Genomic DNA, 18225 nt, shown 5'->3' with positions numbered 1-18225 from the left:
GGTGCACTGAAAATTTCTACTTCCCGCTCTCACATCTACGTAAAACTTTACAGGCCTGACCTTTCTTACGGCTGCAACGGAAGTACATCTTCATTGAGTTCAGAAACTGCGCTAATCTGCTTCTGTGGCTGCTGGCTGTTTCGTGGAGAGGAAGGGGGTTGGAATCGGTCCAAACGAAAAATAAAGCTGAGAACAATAGACGTAACGAAACGTTTAATGTACTGTTCATTAAAGATTGCGAACAAGGAACCAGTCGTCCCAGTTGTAAGTAGTTATGTTTTTTTTCAGTCTGAAAAACACCGCAAAATTATATTGTACAGCTGTGGTAGGTACCTTGTATGCGAATTATGATATTTAATATTTAATTTACGAATAACTTTCTCGTGCTTTTACATTTAAACAACCCTCAATGGTTGCACTACAGTAGCTTCATTAAGAATTTACGTTCACTTATTTAAACGTTGGATATAAGTTCACTGTTAAGATGTTGGAAAGCACTCAATTTTTTTCTTTCTTTTTTTCTGAACTCCAGTGCTGTGTTGTTTTAACTTATTATGTTACACAGTGTACTGCCGGTACTTGCAGTATTTTTAGCTCTGTGTGTATGCATCTCGCACAGTCCGTGGATTACTGATATAATATCTGAACTGTTTATATTCAACCTTGCTTTCTGATTACATTTTAAAGCCAGACTCGTAATTCAGATATCATTCACTAATACCTATTGGTTAAATGCCGATTTGAAAAGAAAATACTCTATATTAACTTCACATTTGGTTCAACTACTGTAAATAAATAACTTCCGCCCAAAGATCAAAGGTATAATGGGTTCATTAAATTATTCATGGAATCAAACACAACGTTTTAGTTTTGGTTTTACTATCATTGCACGCTATACAAATTGATATCCAACAATATTTGGTAAGTTAAATGTCATGTGAAAAGATAAAAAAATAAAAACAAAAGTGCATGTGAGGGACACATTGGTGTCACATGAAACATTTTATGAACTTTAAAAGTGATCCACTACAATCCTTTATTTTGGGTTTCACACCAGGTTTTTGCAATGTCATACATCTCAAATGTGTTAGGCGTCATGAAACTTGAAATAGGAGGAGATGTCAAAAAACATTTCAAATTGGGTATTTCAGACTGGTTGGAAAACATCTGTACAAAAAGAAAAATTCAAAAAAATAATTACTGAAACACTTTTTTTCAGATATTAACAAAAAATTAAGTTTAGTGACCTGGCATTTGTCTTGCTTGCTTTTCAGTTGTACCGGTTGTGCTGTCTTCACGGGATAAAAACACATACCTCAATTCATTGTGCCACAAGTACTAGCTCCTTTGTTTAGCTGATGTCATCTTTGAGACCACTTGGGTGAATATTTGCCTGGTTTATTATAGTCTCTTGACTAAACATGACATCATCAGCATGCCTGTTTGCAGAACAGCAGCTGCTATTGGCTGTGTAGCTCAGTTAGCAACAAAGATGTGATGTAACCATGAGTAAAGGAATAGCACCTTTAAAAGCCAGTGATATATATTTTTTAGTATTCGTCTCACAGCAGATTTTCTTTCTTCTAGAAGAAAAAAATGATGGCAGAGACAAAGGACTCGAGAGATCTTAAGTCTGGAGGAGATGCTGTGGATGCTAAACCTGTTATCATGAAAGAGTAGGATGCTGTTGTGTTTATGGTTGTCTTTTTTATTTTGTTGATAGATGAGGTTTTTTGACATTATGGTACTGTTAGTGGGAGGGTAACAAACTGTATACTGTTAGGTAGTCTACATTTTCTATTCGATATACATTTTGTTTAACATGGTTTAGTATACTGTATGTATTAATACAACTAGGCAGGTTGGTTCTAGGGGGTGCTGCCGTATAGCGCCCACATTATCTTAGAAAGATGTGACACTTCGGCTACGTGCACACAGGTTAAGTGCGGTTGTGAGTTCACCTTTTGGTCTTAATACGGTTTGTATACATACACAGTTTGGTTACAAAGGGCAGCGCCAACCACAATAATTAATCCTGTTCGGAACAAGTATCGAGTGTGATTATTAATTCAGTTTGGTTAGTTAATGCGCACTAACCCTGTGTGTGTGTGTATGTGTGTGTGTGTATTACTACCGCAGTTGGTGCTCAGTGGGTTTCTGCGCAACTAATGATGTCATTGTTATCGGATATATATATATATATATATATATATATATATATATATATATATATATATATATATATATATATATATATATATATATATATATATGTGTGTGTGTGTGTGTGCCTGATCTGATGAGCCAAGTTGATTTTGTAATATTGATGAATAGTAAATTCATAACAATAGTAAATAGTGCATACATATAATATACTTTATTTAATCAAAGCACAGTTGTATAATATTTTGTTGTAAGAACAAAAAAATTGTATTTTTGGTTTTACAACTTAAATAAAATAATATGGGGCCATTTGTATCCCCGAATGACACAGTGCCACCACAACTCGTTTTTCCACTGATACTGAACGTCTCATCTATGTGTTTTGGCACTCCAGGAAATGTCTCAGTAAATGAGAGAGATGCATAGACGACTTCTTAGACATGTGCACATTTTTAATCCAATTATTTGGAAACCACTCAAGTCCTTCCCACCAGCCTTCTGGTTGAAAGATCAGCTAAATGTTTTGATCTACTGTCATGGTACTGCAGATCGTCACCACTGTATTTAGCAGTGCAGAAAAAGCAAAAAGGCATCTCCGCTGGTTTTGCAGAAAAGCGCATAGCTGTGCTTGACGAGCTCTCGCTGGATTACATAGAGCACTTTCTTCCATAAGCATGAACAAAAACACAGCCTCCATGTTCTCGCACAAAACCTCATGATCGGCATGTAATGATGGCTTGAGTTCAGTGGTTTGTTTAAACAGGGAGTGCACTCACTTCAGCAATGAAAGGTGTGTGGGTATAACAGACAACTGCAGTGAGTGCAGTTTGTAAATACGGTTGTGGAGCCAACTGCAGTGTGTGTGTACATAGCCTTAGAGAAAGGAAATGCTACAGATACAGTAGGTGTCAGTTGCATCTTGTCAGTTCACCAGTTGATTAGGAAACTGTTTGAACAAGGGCTTCACTCACTATATTTACATAGATCATTGTCAAACTGAGAGCCTTTAATTTACTTAAATTACTAATATGTATTGGCTACAGTACTGTATGACATTTAAAAAAAAAAATGCTTTAGAAAATGACAATTGGATCAGAATCACATGTAAAAAAAAAAAAAACTGTTGAATCCTCACTTGCATTGCTGCTGCACTCACTGTACTATGCGCCTTGAAGTGCATCTTCTTCCTCTAGAACCGTTCAGCAGCCCCATGATGAAGACATGCAGGTGGATGCCAAGGCAGACCATGCACACCCCTACAGATATAACATGAACTATCCAAGCATCGGCCAGTGTATTATAATTAACAACAAGAACTTTGATAAAAAGACAGGTACTGTGTGATACTATCAATACTCAATGTAGGACCTAAATGCTACTTTTCATTTCATTTTTCATTTCTTTAGAATCCATCTGATTTGATTTAATGGATTATTTTCTTACTTTTGTACATTTCAAAATGCCACGGAGGTACCTTGTGGAAGATTCATTAGAAGTCTAATAGGTCAATTTAATAAATCCAAGGACCTTGCAGCAGAAAAAGAAATTGTCATTATGTCTGCACTAACTATATAATAAAACCTGTATTTACGTTACAGTAGAATTCACAAATGCTATGTCTTTTAAAAACTAGAGAACTACAGTGTGTTGCTGCGTATGTGTGGATAACTTCTTTCAGATTCTAACAGGAATGAATGTTCGAAATGGAACAGATGTGGATGCAGGAAATCTCTTGAAAAGCTTCAAAATGCTGGGTTATAAAGTAAAGGTTTTCAACGACCAGACCTGCAGGCAGATCGAGCAGTGTTTACAATCTAGTAAGTGGAAACTTTCTGGGCTCTAGAGAGAAATCCCATCATGTTATCCAAGCACAGCTCTTGCCAAGAGGGATGTTAAATAATTAAAAATGTTAAATAATTTAGCAGTAGAACCTGAAGGAGTGCTTTACTGTCTGGTTAGACCTGCCTCATGCTGTTAAATGACAGAGGCAAGGATATTTAACATTACGAGAAGGGCCTTACCAGACAGTGAAGCACTCCTATGTTGCAGAAAATGTTCAATTATATTAATATTGCACTATGCCATGCTCTAGTTGAGGGTATAAAGGATAATTACTGTTTTTTAAAAGAAGAAAATGAAGTCTTCAAGTCAGATAAGCTGGAATTGGACTTTTCCAATTCCATTCTCTTACTATTCCCTTCACTTGAGAAAATCAAATGTAATCCTAAATGGGAAAACTTACATGACAGTTATTTTTTTCTCAGTATACCTGCCGAGTCTTAACAGTCATGGCTGTGTTTCAGTTGCCCGGGAAGATCACAGCAAAGAGGCCTCTTTTGTGTGTGCTCTGCTGAGCCATGGAGATGAAGGAGTGCTTTACGGAACGGACGGTTGTATCGAAATGAAAAGACTGACCAGCATTTTCAGGGGAGACCGCTGCAAGACGCTGGTTGGCAAGCCGAAGTTGTTTTTCATACAGGTAATGGTTATTTGAGAAAACAAAATATAAATATATATTCCATGGTGAATCTGCTTTACTACGGCAACTCTGTTAAAAACTAGAGCTGGATTATTGTTTACTTGCTAGGTTCACATTCTATGTATCTAGTATGGGTGTCCAGTTTGCTTTTGGTAGACAATGTATGAGTTTAATAAGTCAAATAGTTGGATGCTATCAATTTGTTATGTTATTTAATGTAGGCTTGTAGAGGAACAGAGCTAGACGGAGGTATTGAATCTGACAGTATTGAAAGTGACAGCTCTCCCCAGAAGATCCCTGTGGAAGCTGATTTCTTGTACGCGTACTCCACTGCTCCAGGTAAATTCCACCCCATTTCCTGACTTTAATAATCGACTACTAAAATAAGCTATATTAGAGGATCACATTGTTTAGATCTTTCTGTGTGCTTCCTAAAAGTAGATTTGTAGATCCAAGCCCTCTATTTGAACGTCTATTCTGATGAAAGACAGAACAAGACACTGGGTGATTTCAAAGCTACAAGCTTCTTTAATATATATTTTAAGGGAGTACATTACAGTATAATAAAGGCATCCACCTTATGTATACAAACCCAAAGGGAAAGTCTCATTGGGGATTTTTTGGTTATTTATAAATCTATGAAATATCTGAAATGCAGTATTTTCTTTACTTGTTGTAGGCATGTTGTGCCATTGATCACGTTGAACTAAAAAGAATTGCACTATAAGCATAAGTCCAGGTGACTCATTCGTGGTTTGCACAATGAAAATGTGAGAGGCGTGCCAAGATAGTGTATGAGTGTCTGTGTAGAGGTTAACCAGAGCAGTACTTTGATCTTGCAGATTTTTTTTTTCTTTTTTTATCTACTGCTTCTTGATGAATGCCAATTTGTATTGACAGCATTTTCAGTTTCTATCAGTTTTTGTGCTTCCTCGTTCTTTCTGCATGTTTTCCAAATCATGGCAGGAGAAGTGTGCTACTAACATGCTTGTTCATTTGCAGGTTACTATTCCTGGAGGAACACTGCAAGTGGCTCCTGGTTCATCCAGTCCCTGTGTGATGTGCTGAGCAAGTACGGCAGGGAGCTGGAGCTCATGCAGATCCTTACACGGGTTAACCACAAGGTGGCACTGGAATTTGAGTCCACCTCAACCATTGCAGGCTTCAATTACAAAAAGCAGATTCCATGCATCGTCTCAATGCTAACTAAAGAAGTGTATTTCCCACATTAATTATATTTGTGATATCCTCTTTGTGGTTTTGAATAGCTTGTATAAACTTAAACATGTAGAGGTTTGTTTTTGCAAGAACATTTGAAGACTTTCAAAAGAATACATTAACCGGGAGCAATAACTGTATCCATACCAGCAGGTTCTCACTGTTAAACACTGAAAATGCAATTATAACCACTGAATAGATAAGGGATGCAAATGTATTAGAAACAGATATTAAAAGTTGGGGATTTTAATCGACCAGAGCCTTGGTTTATAAGGTGAGCACAGAGGTCTATGCTGATGTTTCTGTTAACTGCTCAACCCTCCGAAATTTGTCTTTCCACTTGTTCTTAATCATTTCTCACCAAGAGTCATTGATCTCTATTAAAAAAAAAATACAAACTTGAATTACTTTCATTATTTTCACATGTAATCTCTGTAATCTTCATCATAAAAAAAAAAAATGTAGATTGTTCACTGCAACTAGGCTACTATTATTCTCTATGCAGGATAATATGTAATGGAATTTTTTGGCATTCCAATTACAGGGATGTTTATTTCTTCTGCAGGATTTAAAATGAGTATTATATTCTTCTGACTAATCTGAGTATTATATTCTTCTGACTAATCTTAATTTCACCGTATTCCTAATGTTTTATTTCAGTTAAACAGTAGCATATCTATTATTATTATTATTATTATTATTATTATTATTATTATTATTATTATTTTTGCATAGGAATAGGGCTATGTTCACACTAGGTCCGTTTAGAGGGTGTGGTCTGCACTCGGTACGCTTAGGTACGTTTGGTGTGAACAACAAAGTCCGCTTGGGAAATTAAATGTAAACACTTGCTAAACCTCAATATGAGCAACAGGGTGCACTTTCGGAAACAAACTACAGTATACTATTAACTTGTGAAGTAAACATTTTGCGGTTTAGTTCATATTCTGAGGAAACAAGTAGAGCAAAAAACTAAAAATGTCTCAGGGAGCTACATTAGGGTTACCAGAAATCCTGGGAAAGTTGAGTGTCAGTTTTCCGCCTTAATTTTTTTTGATCCCGGTCGGAAACAATACAATAATTAATCGTCCCAGTTTTGCTATTGTAGCTATATTTAAGTAAATAACAATATCAGCGTGCTCAGCAAGTTAATAGCAGCACAATGTATACGGTTGTGAGCGCCATTCTAATAAATAATTTTATGGATTATTTGTTTAATCATTCTGTTTAAACAGTAACAGTTGATTTTTTTTTTAAATGTCTTTTTTGTACATTTTAACGTGTTTTGACTAGATGACAATATAAATAAAATTTATCACCTGCAATAAATTCACCGATGTTACATTTTTACTGTTGTGTTATTTTATGTAATGTTATTTTTTGGCTTCAGTTTCTACAGGGTCAGTGAATTGAAGAAAAAAAAAAAAAAAAAACTCCCCATTATGAAATCTAGTCCCCAGTGAAAAAAGTTCAACACCTAACACAAAATATGGTCACCACAGAGTATTTTTCATAGATTATTTTATGAAAAAAAAGTCCAGGGGGTGGAGACTAATGGCCCCCCTATGGAATAGTACTGTTGTGTGGTACTTGTACTGTAGTAATTTTCTAGTACTGCTTTATAATACTTTTGTAATACTTGTCTTAATGCAGAAGGTTCTGTGGCAGTTTTTTTTTTTTTTTTTTTTTTTTTTTTTTTTATTTCTTAATCATTGTATTCTGTATTAAGAGTTGTTTAATACTTGACACTTTCCCTCTGACCACATGGCTCAAGGACATGAACAAAAGTAAGCTGAAAACTCAGCTGTACAATGTATGTTTTACTCTATAAGAAAATTTACTATTTTCAGTTACGTTTGTAACTATGGAACACTTTACAAATTATAATAAAAATGACTTTAAATAGCTGTTTATCGCAATTGTTACCTCAAGAAGACACTAGACGAAATATTAAAACACAAGCCCTTTTTATTAAGTGATGAAATGTAACATGTATACATTGTATTACAACTTTTAGTATTCACTAGTTAGGGTGGACAGTCCGATTCGCTTTCAATATTTGCAGTCGATTGCCTCTGCACCACGTTTGCACAGTTGTATGCTTTACTGAAACGTTAGTTCGTTCCTTATTTACTGCATCTACAATAGTACAGTGGCAACCAATGCATGGATCCATGTCATATTGAAAATTAAATGCCAATTGAAAATGCATATTATTGAACAGTGCATAATTTCAAAATTTGCAGATTAATAAAATTCTAAAAAAAAAAAAAAAAAAGAATGTTTTATGCCCTTTGATGGTTTAATGGAATGTATGCCAGAAAATAAATTGTATTTATTGAAAAAGGAAATGTTTATAACATGGAAGACAATAAAACATTGAAAATAGAGATAAGGTATTTAGATTGGCCAGAAATAAACAGTTGCATGTGCCTGAGATGTGCCAAACGTTTTTATTCAAATGCTTGTTTTCAAAAATTAGAGAATGAGATCTGGCTGCAGTCGTCTGGATTCTTATTTGCGCTCAACGTTACAATATGTATTTCTCGTGCGTTGTTGCTTACTCAGTTCGGGGAAAGTTATATTCTTCATTTTAATGTATGAAAATTAGTCCGGGGGGAGGGGGAGGGGGGGGGAGACACATGTTCATAGGAGACGGAATGCTTCAATTGATGACCTAGCCATAAAACTTAACTGGAGGGGTAGCACCTTCTTAACCGGGTTCCACAACCTTCCTTCAACCCAGTGTTCCCCACACGAGCCCCTCGCAAATAAATGAAAGCCCGAGACGAGTGCTCAAAACAGCAGTTAATTCATTTACAAAGCAAATGGTAAAACAGAACAAAGCATTGGCAGTACTCAAACCAACAGCAGCGGCCCACAATACAACAAATAAATGACGCACCAAAATATAATGTTGCTGAGGCGATATCCATATCCACAATTATAGGGATATTGTCGTGTTGCTGCTGTTTGAGTCTGACTGATTAACTGCTATATGGGGCAATATCACCCAACTCGGCTCCAAACGGTAAGTAAACTCCAGACAATAATTATTAGTTACAGTTTTTCTCAATTGTTTACACATTGACTGAAACTATAGACACGAAGATCAAAAGTTGAAGCACACGTATCAAAACCCTAAACCACCTCTGCAGAACATAGCATATTGTATTCATTCACATTGCAATTCCAGTTCACTCTTTTTGCAAAACAATTCACACATAGCTCTGCTTTCAGCACACTTTTCATAAAGAAAACTCCGGTGTTCATATGGAAAATATACAGCTGAAAATGCCAAACTATAATTCCCAATTGACCTCATTCACGCTTCACCTGTGCACACTCAAATTGCTTAACTGTTCAATTATTTGTCAGAGCTTTAGAATGAATAAAAGAGGTCAATGGAGCCACATGGAGTGGACAAAGGGGGTGGAAGACGTAGGGGAAGAGCAAGAGTCAGACCAAAACGACCAAATATTTCTGATGAAATCTGTGCAACACTGGTAGATCATGTCATCAACCATGGAATGAGCATGAGGGAGGCTGGACAGTGGGTGCAGCCCAATTTGAGCCATTTCACTGTGGCTTCAATCATTCGGACATTTAGAAATGAGAATAGGTAAGTAAACATTATTCAGTATTCTGCTGTGTTATCTACAGTACACTTACAGTACAGTATGTAAGTCAATACTGAAATGAAGTGTAGATATAGTTTTCATGTATGTATCAAAATGGAAATTGTAGACCTATATGTCAACATACGGAACTGTATATACTGTATGTTTACAGAGTCAAAAGAAGACCCTCTGCTAGTGGCAGATGACGTATTTTTACGTTACAAGAAGAGACTGCAATTGTCGACATGGTGTTGGCTAACAACGCCATTAGATTGAGAGGAATTCAAGCACAAATCATAGAGGACAATGAAAGGAACCCCAACATGCACGATGTTGCCATATCAACTATTGATCGCATCCTGAAGAGGAACTGAATGAGGATGAAACGGGTAAATCGTGTTCCATTTGAGAGGAACACTGACCGGGTGAAGGAGATGCGATATCAATATGTGCATGTGAGTATTGTACAGAAATTGACAGCATTTTGTTCTGCACGGCACAGAAACAGTATTCACTTTGATGTTGTTCTGATATGGTCATGTTTTCTTCGGCAGAAAATACTTGAGCTTGATCATCGGCCACCGTGCAACAGTGGATGTCCCTGGCCAGCACGGGGGAAATGTTACAATGTGTGCAGCCATCAGCCATCATGGGGTCCTCCACCACCATGCCACACTCGGCCCATACAACACAGCCCATCTACTTGTTTTTCTGGGCACACTAAACAATCATCTCACCCCACCCCAAGAGAATGAGCAAGAGGGGCCAGAGCAGAAAATATATGTTGTGATTTGGGACAATATGAGTTTCCACCATGCTGCACTCATCCACAATTGGTTCCACAATCATCCGTTTTTCAGTCATTTACCTTCCACCATACTGTCCCTTTCTCAATCCAATAGAAGAGTTTTTTTCAGCTTGGCATTGGAAGGTTTACGACCGCAATTCCCACCAGCGAGTGACCCTACAACAGGCAATGGAGGAGACCTGTGGGGATATAGGGACTGACACATACCAGGGGTGGATCCGCCATGCCAGGACCTTTTTGCCCTGTTGCTTGGCCAGGGAAAACATGTGGCCAGACAGAAATGAGAGGCAGGATGCTGCCTAAATGTTTTTTGCTTGGGGTCTTTATACCTTGACACATTTCCTTTTTGCTTACAGGTACTGTATACCATATAGCTGTACAGATGCTGTACGTATATGGCTTCATTTCCTGTGTCTGGAAAAAATGTTTCATTTAGCAGAGGATCTGTGAAGTTTTGCAGAGTCAACAAACTGTTTTGAGCATTGTGTTAGTAGTTTTGAGAAAATGAGATATTGTTTCAAGAAATGTGTGTAAACAGTTGGGAAAAACTATAATACTAATTCCCATACAAAAAGGAGGAGAGAAAGAGCAGGGAAAGTCCAGATTATAATTAAACTGGTTCCACTGCCCAGAAGGCCTTGATCACCACCTGTGAAAACACAAAACGTAACATCCACAAAAGTAAGAAAATACAAAGTGATCAATCCTGTATTAAAGTGCAATACCAAAACCAAACCCCAAATTATATATACCGAGCATCAAAAGAAACATCACTATTATAACACATTTATTTTCCAAAAAAATAAGGTAGTGATGATGGACATTGACAAAATGTTTTTGATTTCTTTTTAATCACTCGATTCATTCATCCTTGACCAAACTTGAGCGACTATGACTGAAGCATATGCACTTAATCACCTAATTAGTGAGACAGTTGATGGGTCACTGGATACAGGGGTGCTGGGTGTGCGGTAGCAGCACTTGGCTTTGCATGGCTTCCATCATATACAGGGGTTACAGTTTTGTTCAACGGCTTTCAGCACCACCATTTTAAAAATGGTTCCAGTGTCACTGACTGGATATGGAGTGATTTCAGCTGTTGAATTGCAAGCTTGAATAAAAGCAATAAAGAAAATAACAGAAAAAAGAACAACATGCCACGTCTGTCAAGAGAGCAGCGCCTTCGTGCAATTGTCAGTTAGAGGCTGGTCTAGGGCAGCATAATGTGGCTTGTCATCTTGGGTGCTCACGGCCAGCAATTTCAAACCTGGCAAGACGGTATACCAAGACAGACTCTGACAGGCAAGAACTGTGAGACCAAGAGCCACAACACCTGCCCAAGATTGAGGGATCAGTTTACAGCATCTTTATGATGTCAACTGTTAATCAGCACAATAAAAAAGTCACTGCACCTGCTCTAAAACACAGTTTGTCATTTTTATGTCACATCTAGTGAATTTTACCCAAATATAAGTGATAAGTTTCTTTTGATGCTCAGTATATAAATGGAATGGCAATTCCCCCATGGAGTACTGACCCCATAAAAATAGTGCCTCGCTCTCTCGCAACAACAAAAACACAAACAAACACACACACACAGGAATATTAAAACAATAAAAACAGAAATAGCCTGTGTGTCCACAATTAACAATACAATGGGAATTTAGCCAATACAACATAAGCACAGCTATATCAACCAGCAACATAAAACAAACACAGAAACCAGTGACTGACGGCAGTCTCGTCCCTAAAACAAAACATAACGTGATAATATACCCTTCAGCCACAAACAAACATAATACACAAAATAACAATAATGCAGTTTGGTTTTACCTTGAGAGAATCCAAACATCATTCACCTCCTTAAGTAATGATGTAGCCTATTTAATAAAAACTTGCATTTAAGATTTTGTAATATTCTTTTTAGATTCTGAAGCTACACGCCGACATGCCGAATCACTCATTTTAAATTTTACTGTTTAGTTTAGCGTTCCTTAAGTACCCGGAAGTGTTGTGACAATAGTATGTTTAGTGAACGTTTTCAAAAATGGTGGAGAAAGTTGCAATGGGGTTAGTTTTGCAGGAGTTTCCGGAAGATTAACAGCATCATGTCTACATGACAGTATACTCAGTAACGAATATTGCAGCGTAGTGGCTGTCACAGCAGTGAACTCAAATAGTCCAGTGAGGGTAGAAAATTACGTTGAGAATGTTGTGATATAGCCTACTATACCAATGTTGCATTTAAAGCTCATTTTTGGATGGAGCGAGCAACATTTGAGGTAGCCTATTTCATGTTTTATTTTAATAGTAAGTAGCCGGCTCTATTGTACTGCAGTGCCGGCGCTATGCTTCAGTGTGGGAGGTCCCGGGTTCGCGTCCCACCTCCGCCTGTAAGAAACCCCTACCTGTGGGAACTAAGATCTTTACAATCTTGGTGTAAGAAGTGGGATGCAGGTACCCCGGAATGCACTTGGAAGCCTGTAGCCTGGTGAACAAGTCTGAGGGCGGACTTGAAGCTGACAAGGGGGTGTAGCACACTCAAGCATTATGCCGATACTGCTGTTCAAAAGAACCAGCTACCTTGTGTCACCTCCAACCCTGACCCATATCCCCTTTAAGGTTATAGTCCAGGTCACACGACTTACATGTTGGTTTGTATAATGAAAGCATTATCTTTTTAGTGAAATTGTATCCATTTCCAGTTACAATGTATTCATAAAATATACAATTCCAATATTAACCTTGAGCAAGGATATGGTATTGTGGCAATGTTGCCCTGCCCCTGTGTGTATTTCTGTGTTATATGTTGCATGTGGCGTGTTAATGTTGGTGTATAGTCATTGGTACACAGGATATAATATGGGTTACAAATGTATTGTATTTAGGCACGACGATTGCGCAGCACTTCACGTGCAGGTAAAATGTACTAATATGTGAGCACGGGAATTGCACTTAATTCATTCATGTGCAGTTGTACCGAGACTCCAATTGAATGATTGATTAGCAATCGAGCCTCGGTACAGCTGCATAAAAGCAGCATGTTTTCACTCACTCAGGGTTGTGTGTTTGGTGAGTGGAGAATGGGTGAGAGAAGGAGATATATCTAAATAACAATTGCTATTTCGTGCTGGAAGCTCCAGCACGGTGCTTGTTTTCTGTTCGTCCACTTTGTTTGTTAGTCTATTTATTTTGGCTGCGAGTGCCGTGTCCTGTTTTGGTGTCAGTGTGTTGTTACACCTTTTCATTTACTGTCTGTTTACCTATTAAATGCTGAGCGCAAGCAAGCGCTCAGCTTCACCAAACTCTGCGTCTCTGTCCTGTGTGTTACTGTTCCGGGTCTGATGTCACCACTCAACCAGCCTTGTGACAGGTATTAAATCCAATTAAATTAAAAATGTAAAGCGTGTTCATTATGTGAACACTACAGATGTTTTCCATGGCATAAAACATTGTTAACTATTCCATCACTGGTAAGTTAAGTTGGGGGTTAATGTATGAAATCTGCATGATATGCAAATATTTTAAAAGTTGAAGTTGTTCCCTTGCTATACTAATTTCTGACAATGAACACAACTGAACATAAGATTTTGCTTTAGGTATACAGTGACAGTTACTAGTTTGATTTGAAAATGGGGCGCAAGAGGAAAACACTTAATTAATATTGTGCACAATACCCTGGCCGACGGCTGAAGTCTCCGCAGCAGGACAAAGCAGGCCCGTCTGCCTAGCCTTCCAGTGACTCTGAGTCCAGCTATGCTGAAGCAGGAGAGGGGTGGTGCTTAGACTCTGAACAGTTAGTTTTGTTCAACTATCTAATGTTTTGTTCTGTGCATATTATTTTTACTTGTAAATTTATGCTATAAAAGTCTGTGTAATACACTTTCATAAGCTGCATTTTCTATGGTTTATTTGCAACAAATTTTAAATGATACCTTTATCTTTACAAGATATGGCTCTACTGTGACCAAACGTTATTTCAATTAGAATGTTGGTAACCATGGTTCCCTTTCAGTCTCGAAATGTCAACCATTGAGAGTAGGGAAATGACCCTTGTGTCACATGACCTGAGCACATATTTAAAAAGCTGCCTGATAGGCCTGGTGTGACCACGTGTCTGTTACATTTTGGGAATAAGACGGTACTTCACACAGCAACCTTCACCAATTGATTCTGTATTGCCATGAAGGCGAGCTAGCAACCTCGCAAAATTAATGGTTGACATTTCTTTTTCAGGGAACCAGTGTTAAGGTAAGTAACCTAACGTTCCTTTTCAATCTTGAAATGTCAACCATTATGAGTTGGGAAATGTATACCCAAGCTGTCGCAGTGAGCCAAAGCAGCCACAAGCCTTGCCCTGGCGCGAGCCTAACTGGAAGGCTGCTGCGCAGGAGGGCAAGCTGCATCAAGGACTCTGGACCTCGCATAAAGTGCCACTGAAGTAGCTACATTCAGTCGGAAAACCTTAAAAACATGTGCGGTGTGGTCTACTCCGCAGCATTACATATGTCAGGCAGGGATGCTCCATGAAATACTGCCCAAGATGTCACATACCCTCTAGTTGAGTGAGCTGTAACATCACTTGGAAAGGGTAGGTAAGCCAGCTCATAAGCCAGCTGGATCATATCCACCATCCAATGCGACAGTCGTTGCTTGGAAAGTGGCTTACCTTGAGTACGCAACCCATAACACACAAATAACTAAGTTGTCTGTTGCCATGATTGAGACCTGTCAGTGTAACATCTCAGCACCCTGACAGGGAAGAGTGTATTAAGTCTCTGATTTGCTTAGGAAGAGAAGGAGGGCGAGTGGAATACCTCCAATTCTCCAATACCTCCAAAACTCCAAAAGGGAGCTCTTTTCCAGATTGAGTGTGAGCCCTAGCTGGGTAAGATGCTCCGTCAATAGAGCCGTGTCAGACATGGCTTCGTCCTGTGACTGGCCACAGATGAGCCAATCGTCTAAGTAATTGAGGACCCTGACCACTTGCAGCCGCAGAGGTGCCAGAACTGCGTCCATGCACTTGGAGAAGGTCCTGGGAGCCAGAGACAGATCGAATGACAGACCGAATGGATTGTACAAATTAGTTCACGTCTGCAATTCAAGTGAATAATTAAATAGTAATTGAATCCCGGCACAATAGTATATATAGATGCACATTTCACTCACTCAAGGTTGTGTGTTCAGGACGAAAGAACGGGAGAGAGTGAAGAGAGTAAAATAAAAAGGTAATAATAAATAACTGCTACGAGTGCTGGAAGCAACAGCACCGTACTTGTTTGTGTTTAGTGTTCGTGACCTGTTTTTAGTGTCTGTTCGTTTTGTTTGTCTATTTTGGCCCAAAGTGCCGTGTTCTGTTTTGTTCAGCATTTTATTTTCTCTGTGTTAATAAACGCACTGAATACCACAGCATCTCAGTTTCACCTGCCAGTACTGCCTGTGTCTGTGTACTCCTTTCTGGCCTGACCCTACAGCCAGCTTGTTCACAGGATTCTACAAGGCGAATTGCGAGTAAAGCATCCAATTCTTGCGTGAGGACAGAGACCTGTGGAGAGTTGGACGCCAGGGTGTTCACGAGCCCCCGGATGAGAAGAGGTCAGGCTTGAAACTGGAGTGAGTAGTTGGAGTGGACGGTTGCATCACCCCCACGTTGGTGGTGCATTGACTCCATGCCAGAAGGTGGTGCTGGCTGAATGGGTACAGGGCCTGAGGCTGGAGTCCAGCAGGGTTGCTGCTGCTGTTGCCAAGCTTGCTGGGCTTGTTTGGCTGATGCTGCCTCTGTTGTTGGGTGCTGCTGGGGTCTCTGTCTGGCACTGTGCTGAGAGTCGGTTGCGGGGGTACTGCCTGCTTGGCCAAGGTGATCACCCACCTGGACACTGCGCACAACAGTCTGTGATGGTGCAGCTCTGGGTCTCCATTGCTGTTGCCCCTGACTCCCTCGCTAAGTGAGACCGCTGCAGCATCTCTTCCACGGCTGGCCCAAAGGTGTAGCCGGGAGAATGGCCACATTGAGCAGAGATACTTTGTCTGCGTCTGGGACCCTAGCCTGGGAGAGCCAAAGCTGGCGTTGTGCAACCACAAGGGTTCCCAGGTTATGTCCGATAGCTTGGCCACTGTGCCAAGCTATGTGGAGCAGCTGGGCATTCACCAGCTTCAGCTCATTAATAATATGAGAAGGCTGGGCAGACAGGTCCTGCAGCAGCTGCGACTGGTACATGGTCAGCATACCAGCAATGTTTGCTCCTCTAGCTGCCAGCGACCCTGCGCTGTATGCCCTTTTTAAGTGCATTTCCGTGACCCTGCACTGTTTATTAGGTCAGGAATCATGGGACAGCGTTGATATAGTCTGCACTAAGTCAGCCACAGAGGAATCAACAGGCGTGAAATGCTGAAGGCCACCCACCTACCTGGAGCAAATGAACAAGTGATGATGGGCTAGCGATGAAGATTAGTTGGAAATGGGTTATAGGGGCTTTGTGGATACAAACCATAGCTTTTTGATTGTCTGGGTCGATGCATTGCAGTCTACATCTTGAGGAAGTTGCGTAACAATTGCTAAATTGACAAGTCTATTATCCTGTTGGGCACTTTATACTTTTGGAAGAATTTTATTTAGATATCGTGGTAAACTGTCCTTGTTTAACCATGTTGTTGGGTTGAATCAAACTCAACACACAGGCAATTCCAAATCCAAACTGCACTTTTTCACTTTTCAATGATTGATTGATTTGCACTGTTTGTTATCATTTTGCTGTGATTATTTGGTTGTTTTATTTTCTATTACTTACTATGTTCAGTTTTTGCTTTGTGTTTTATGATTTTGTTGTATTTATTATTAGTACTCTGGTGATCAAATGGTAGAACTGATTGACATTCGGAGGAACCTAATTCTGTCAGCTGTTACCCATTATGTCATCTGATTACTAATTGCTCTATAAAAGGTGTACTGTCAGCACAATGCAGCCAGAGAGCAGGGCAGACTAGGAAGTGGATGAGAGGAACAGACTGAAGGAAGAACCTGGAAAAGTTGTACCAAGTAGTAGTACTTTTGCTTGAATGGTGAACCCTGTCTAACTTGCAGATAAGTGCATAGGGATAGAATAATTTAATGTGCAATTGGAAACCATTTTATTTGACAGTACAACACATTGACTTTACTACTATATATGAGTTATGAAGTGTGTCAAATAGCATTATACTGATTGTACAAAATAACTGTGGTTGTCTGTACATGACAACCTGCTGGAGTACTGTTAGAAACTTCAAAGTGTGATACACTATGTTGCAATGTGAATGCACTGATGGTGGATTTGTTTTGTTCTTTTTGCTTGTCAGAGCATGTACCTGTAGTTTTGGGCTGACACCCTGTTGGACAATGACCAGTGGGAAAGCATTTGGGACAGGGAGAAGCTGGCTCTGGGTTTGATGCGGCCTGTCCAATTGTGTTAGTAAGATTTGATATTGTGTAAATGGTGATTTGGATAGATTGGCCATTCATTACAATAAAAATTAAAGTTTACTTAGCTGTGTTGTGGTCCTTGGATGTTCATCTTGGGTGGGGTGGGTGGCACACAGAATCCTAAAATAACCTGTAGGCAGTATAAAACTGGAGGGTTAACGATTGTAGTTAACAGTGGTTTGTCACCTGGTCAGCTCTCAACCAGTTCTGAGTGTTTACGTGACAATATCTCTAAGCAGAACGGTCAATCCTTCAAAAGCTGAGTTTTTAAACATGGTATTTTAAAACAATTTACCCGATACACTACTACAGAGAAACCATTAATTCGAGAAACAGTTTAGCGCCGAAGACACTGCTTAGAGTGGGGCAACACTACAATTGGGACTTGCTATTTTTATTTATTTATTTATTTATAATTCTAGTTTGGTAAAAAGCGATTACATTTAACGAGGTGCACTGCAAATTTCTACTTCCTGCT

The 18225-nt window shown here is 39.1% G+C and overlaps 1 protein-coding gene across 6 annotated transcripts in view; it reads left to right on the top strand.

The window, feature by feature from the left end:
• Window positions 1-117: 117 nt before the first annotated feature.
• Window positions 118-18225, top strand: part of LOC121297547 (caspase-3-like) — a 29479-nt gene continuing 11371 nt past the window's right edge. The window contains exons 1-7 of one of the 6 annotated variants that reach the window (XM_041223931.1): window positions 120-264; window positions 1588-1676; window positions 3339-3496; window positions 3852-3980; window positions 4467-4642; window positions 4864-4981; window positions 5645-6264. In XM_041223931.1, coding sequence (XP_041079865.1) covers window positions 217-264; window positions 1588-1676; window positions 3339-3496; window positions 3852-3980; window positions 4467-4642; window positions 4864-4981; window positions 5645-5874 — 948 coding nt within the window. In that variant the 5' untranslated portion in view covers window positions 120-216 and the 3' untranslated portion in view covers window positions 5875-6264. Of the gene's footprint in view, window positions 265-1274; window positions 1382-1587; window positions 1677-3338; window positions 3497-3851; window positions 3981-4466; window positions 4643-4863; window positions 4982-5644; window positions 6265-18225 lie in introns of those variants that run through there. The other 5 variants (XM_041223923.1, XM_041223915.1, XM_041223909.1 and 2 more) reach the window with 5 other exon arrangements.

The sequence above is a fragment of the Polyodon spathula genome, chromosome 2, assembly GCF_017654505.1.
Source record: "Polyodon spathula isolate WHYD16114869_AA chromosome 2, ASM1765450v1, whole genome shotgun sequence".
Lineage (NCBI taxonomy): Eukaryota > Metazoa > Chordata > Actinopteri > Acipenseriformes > Polyodontidae > Polyodon > Polyodon spathula.
This window is presented reverse-complemented; position numbering and strand designations above follow the sequence as displayed.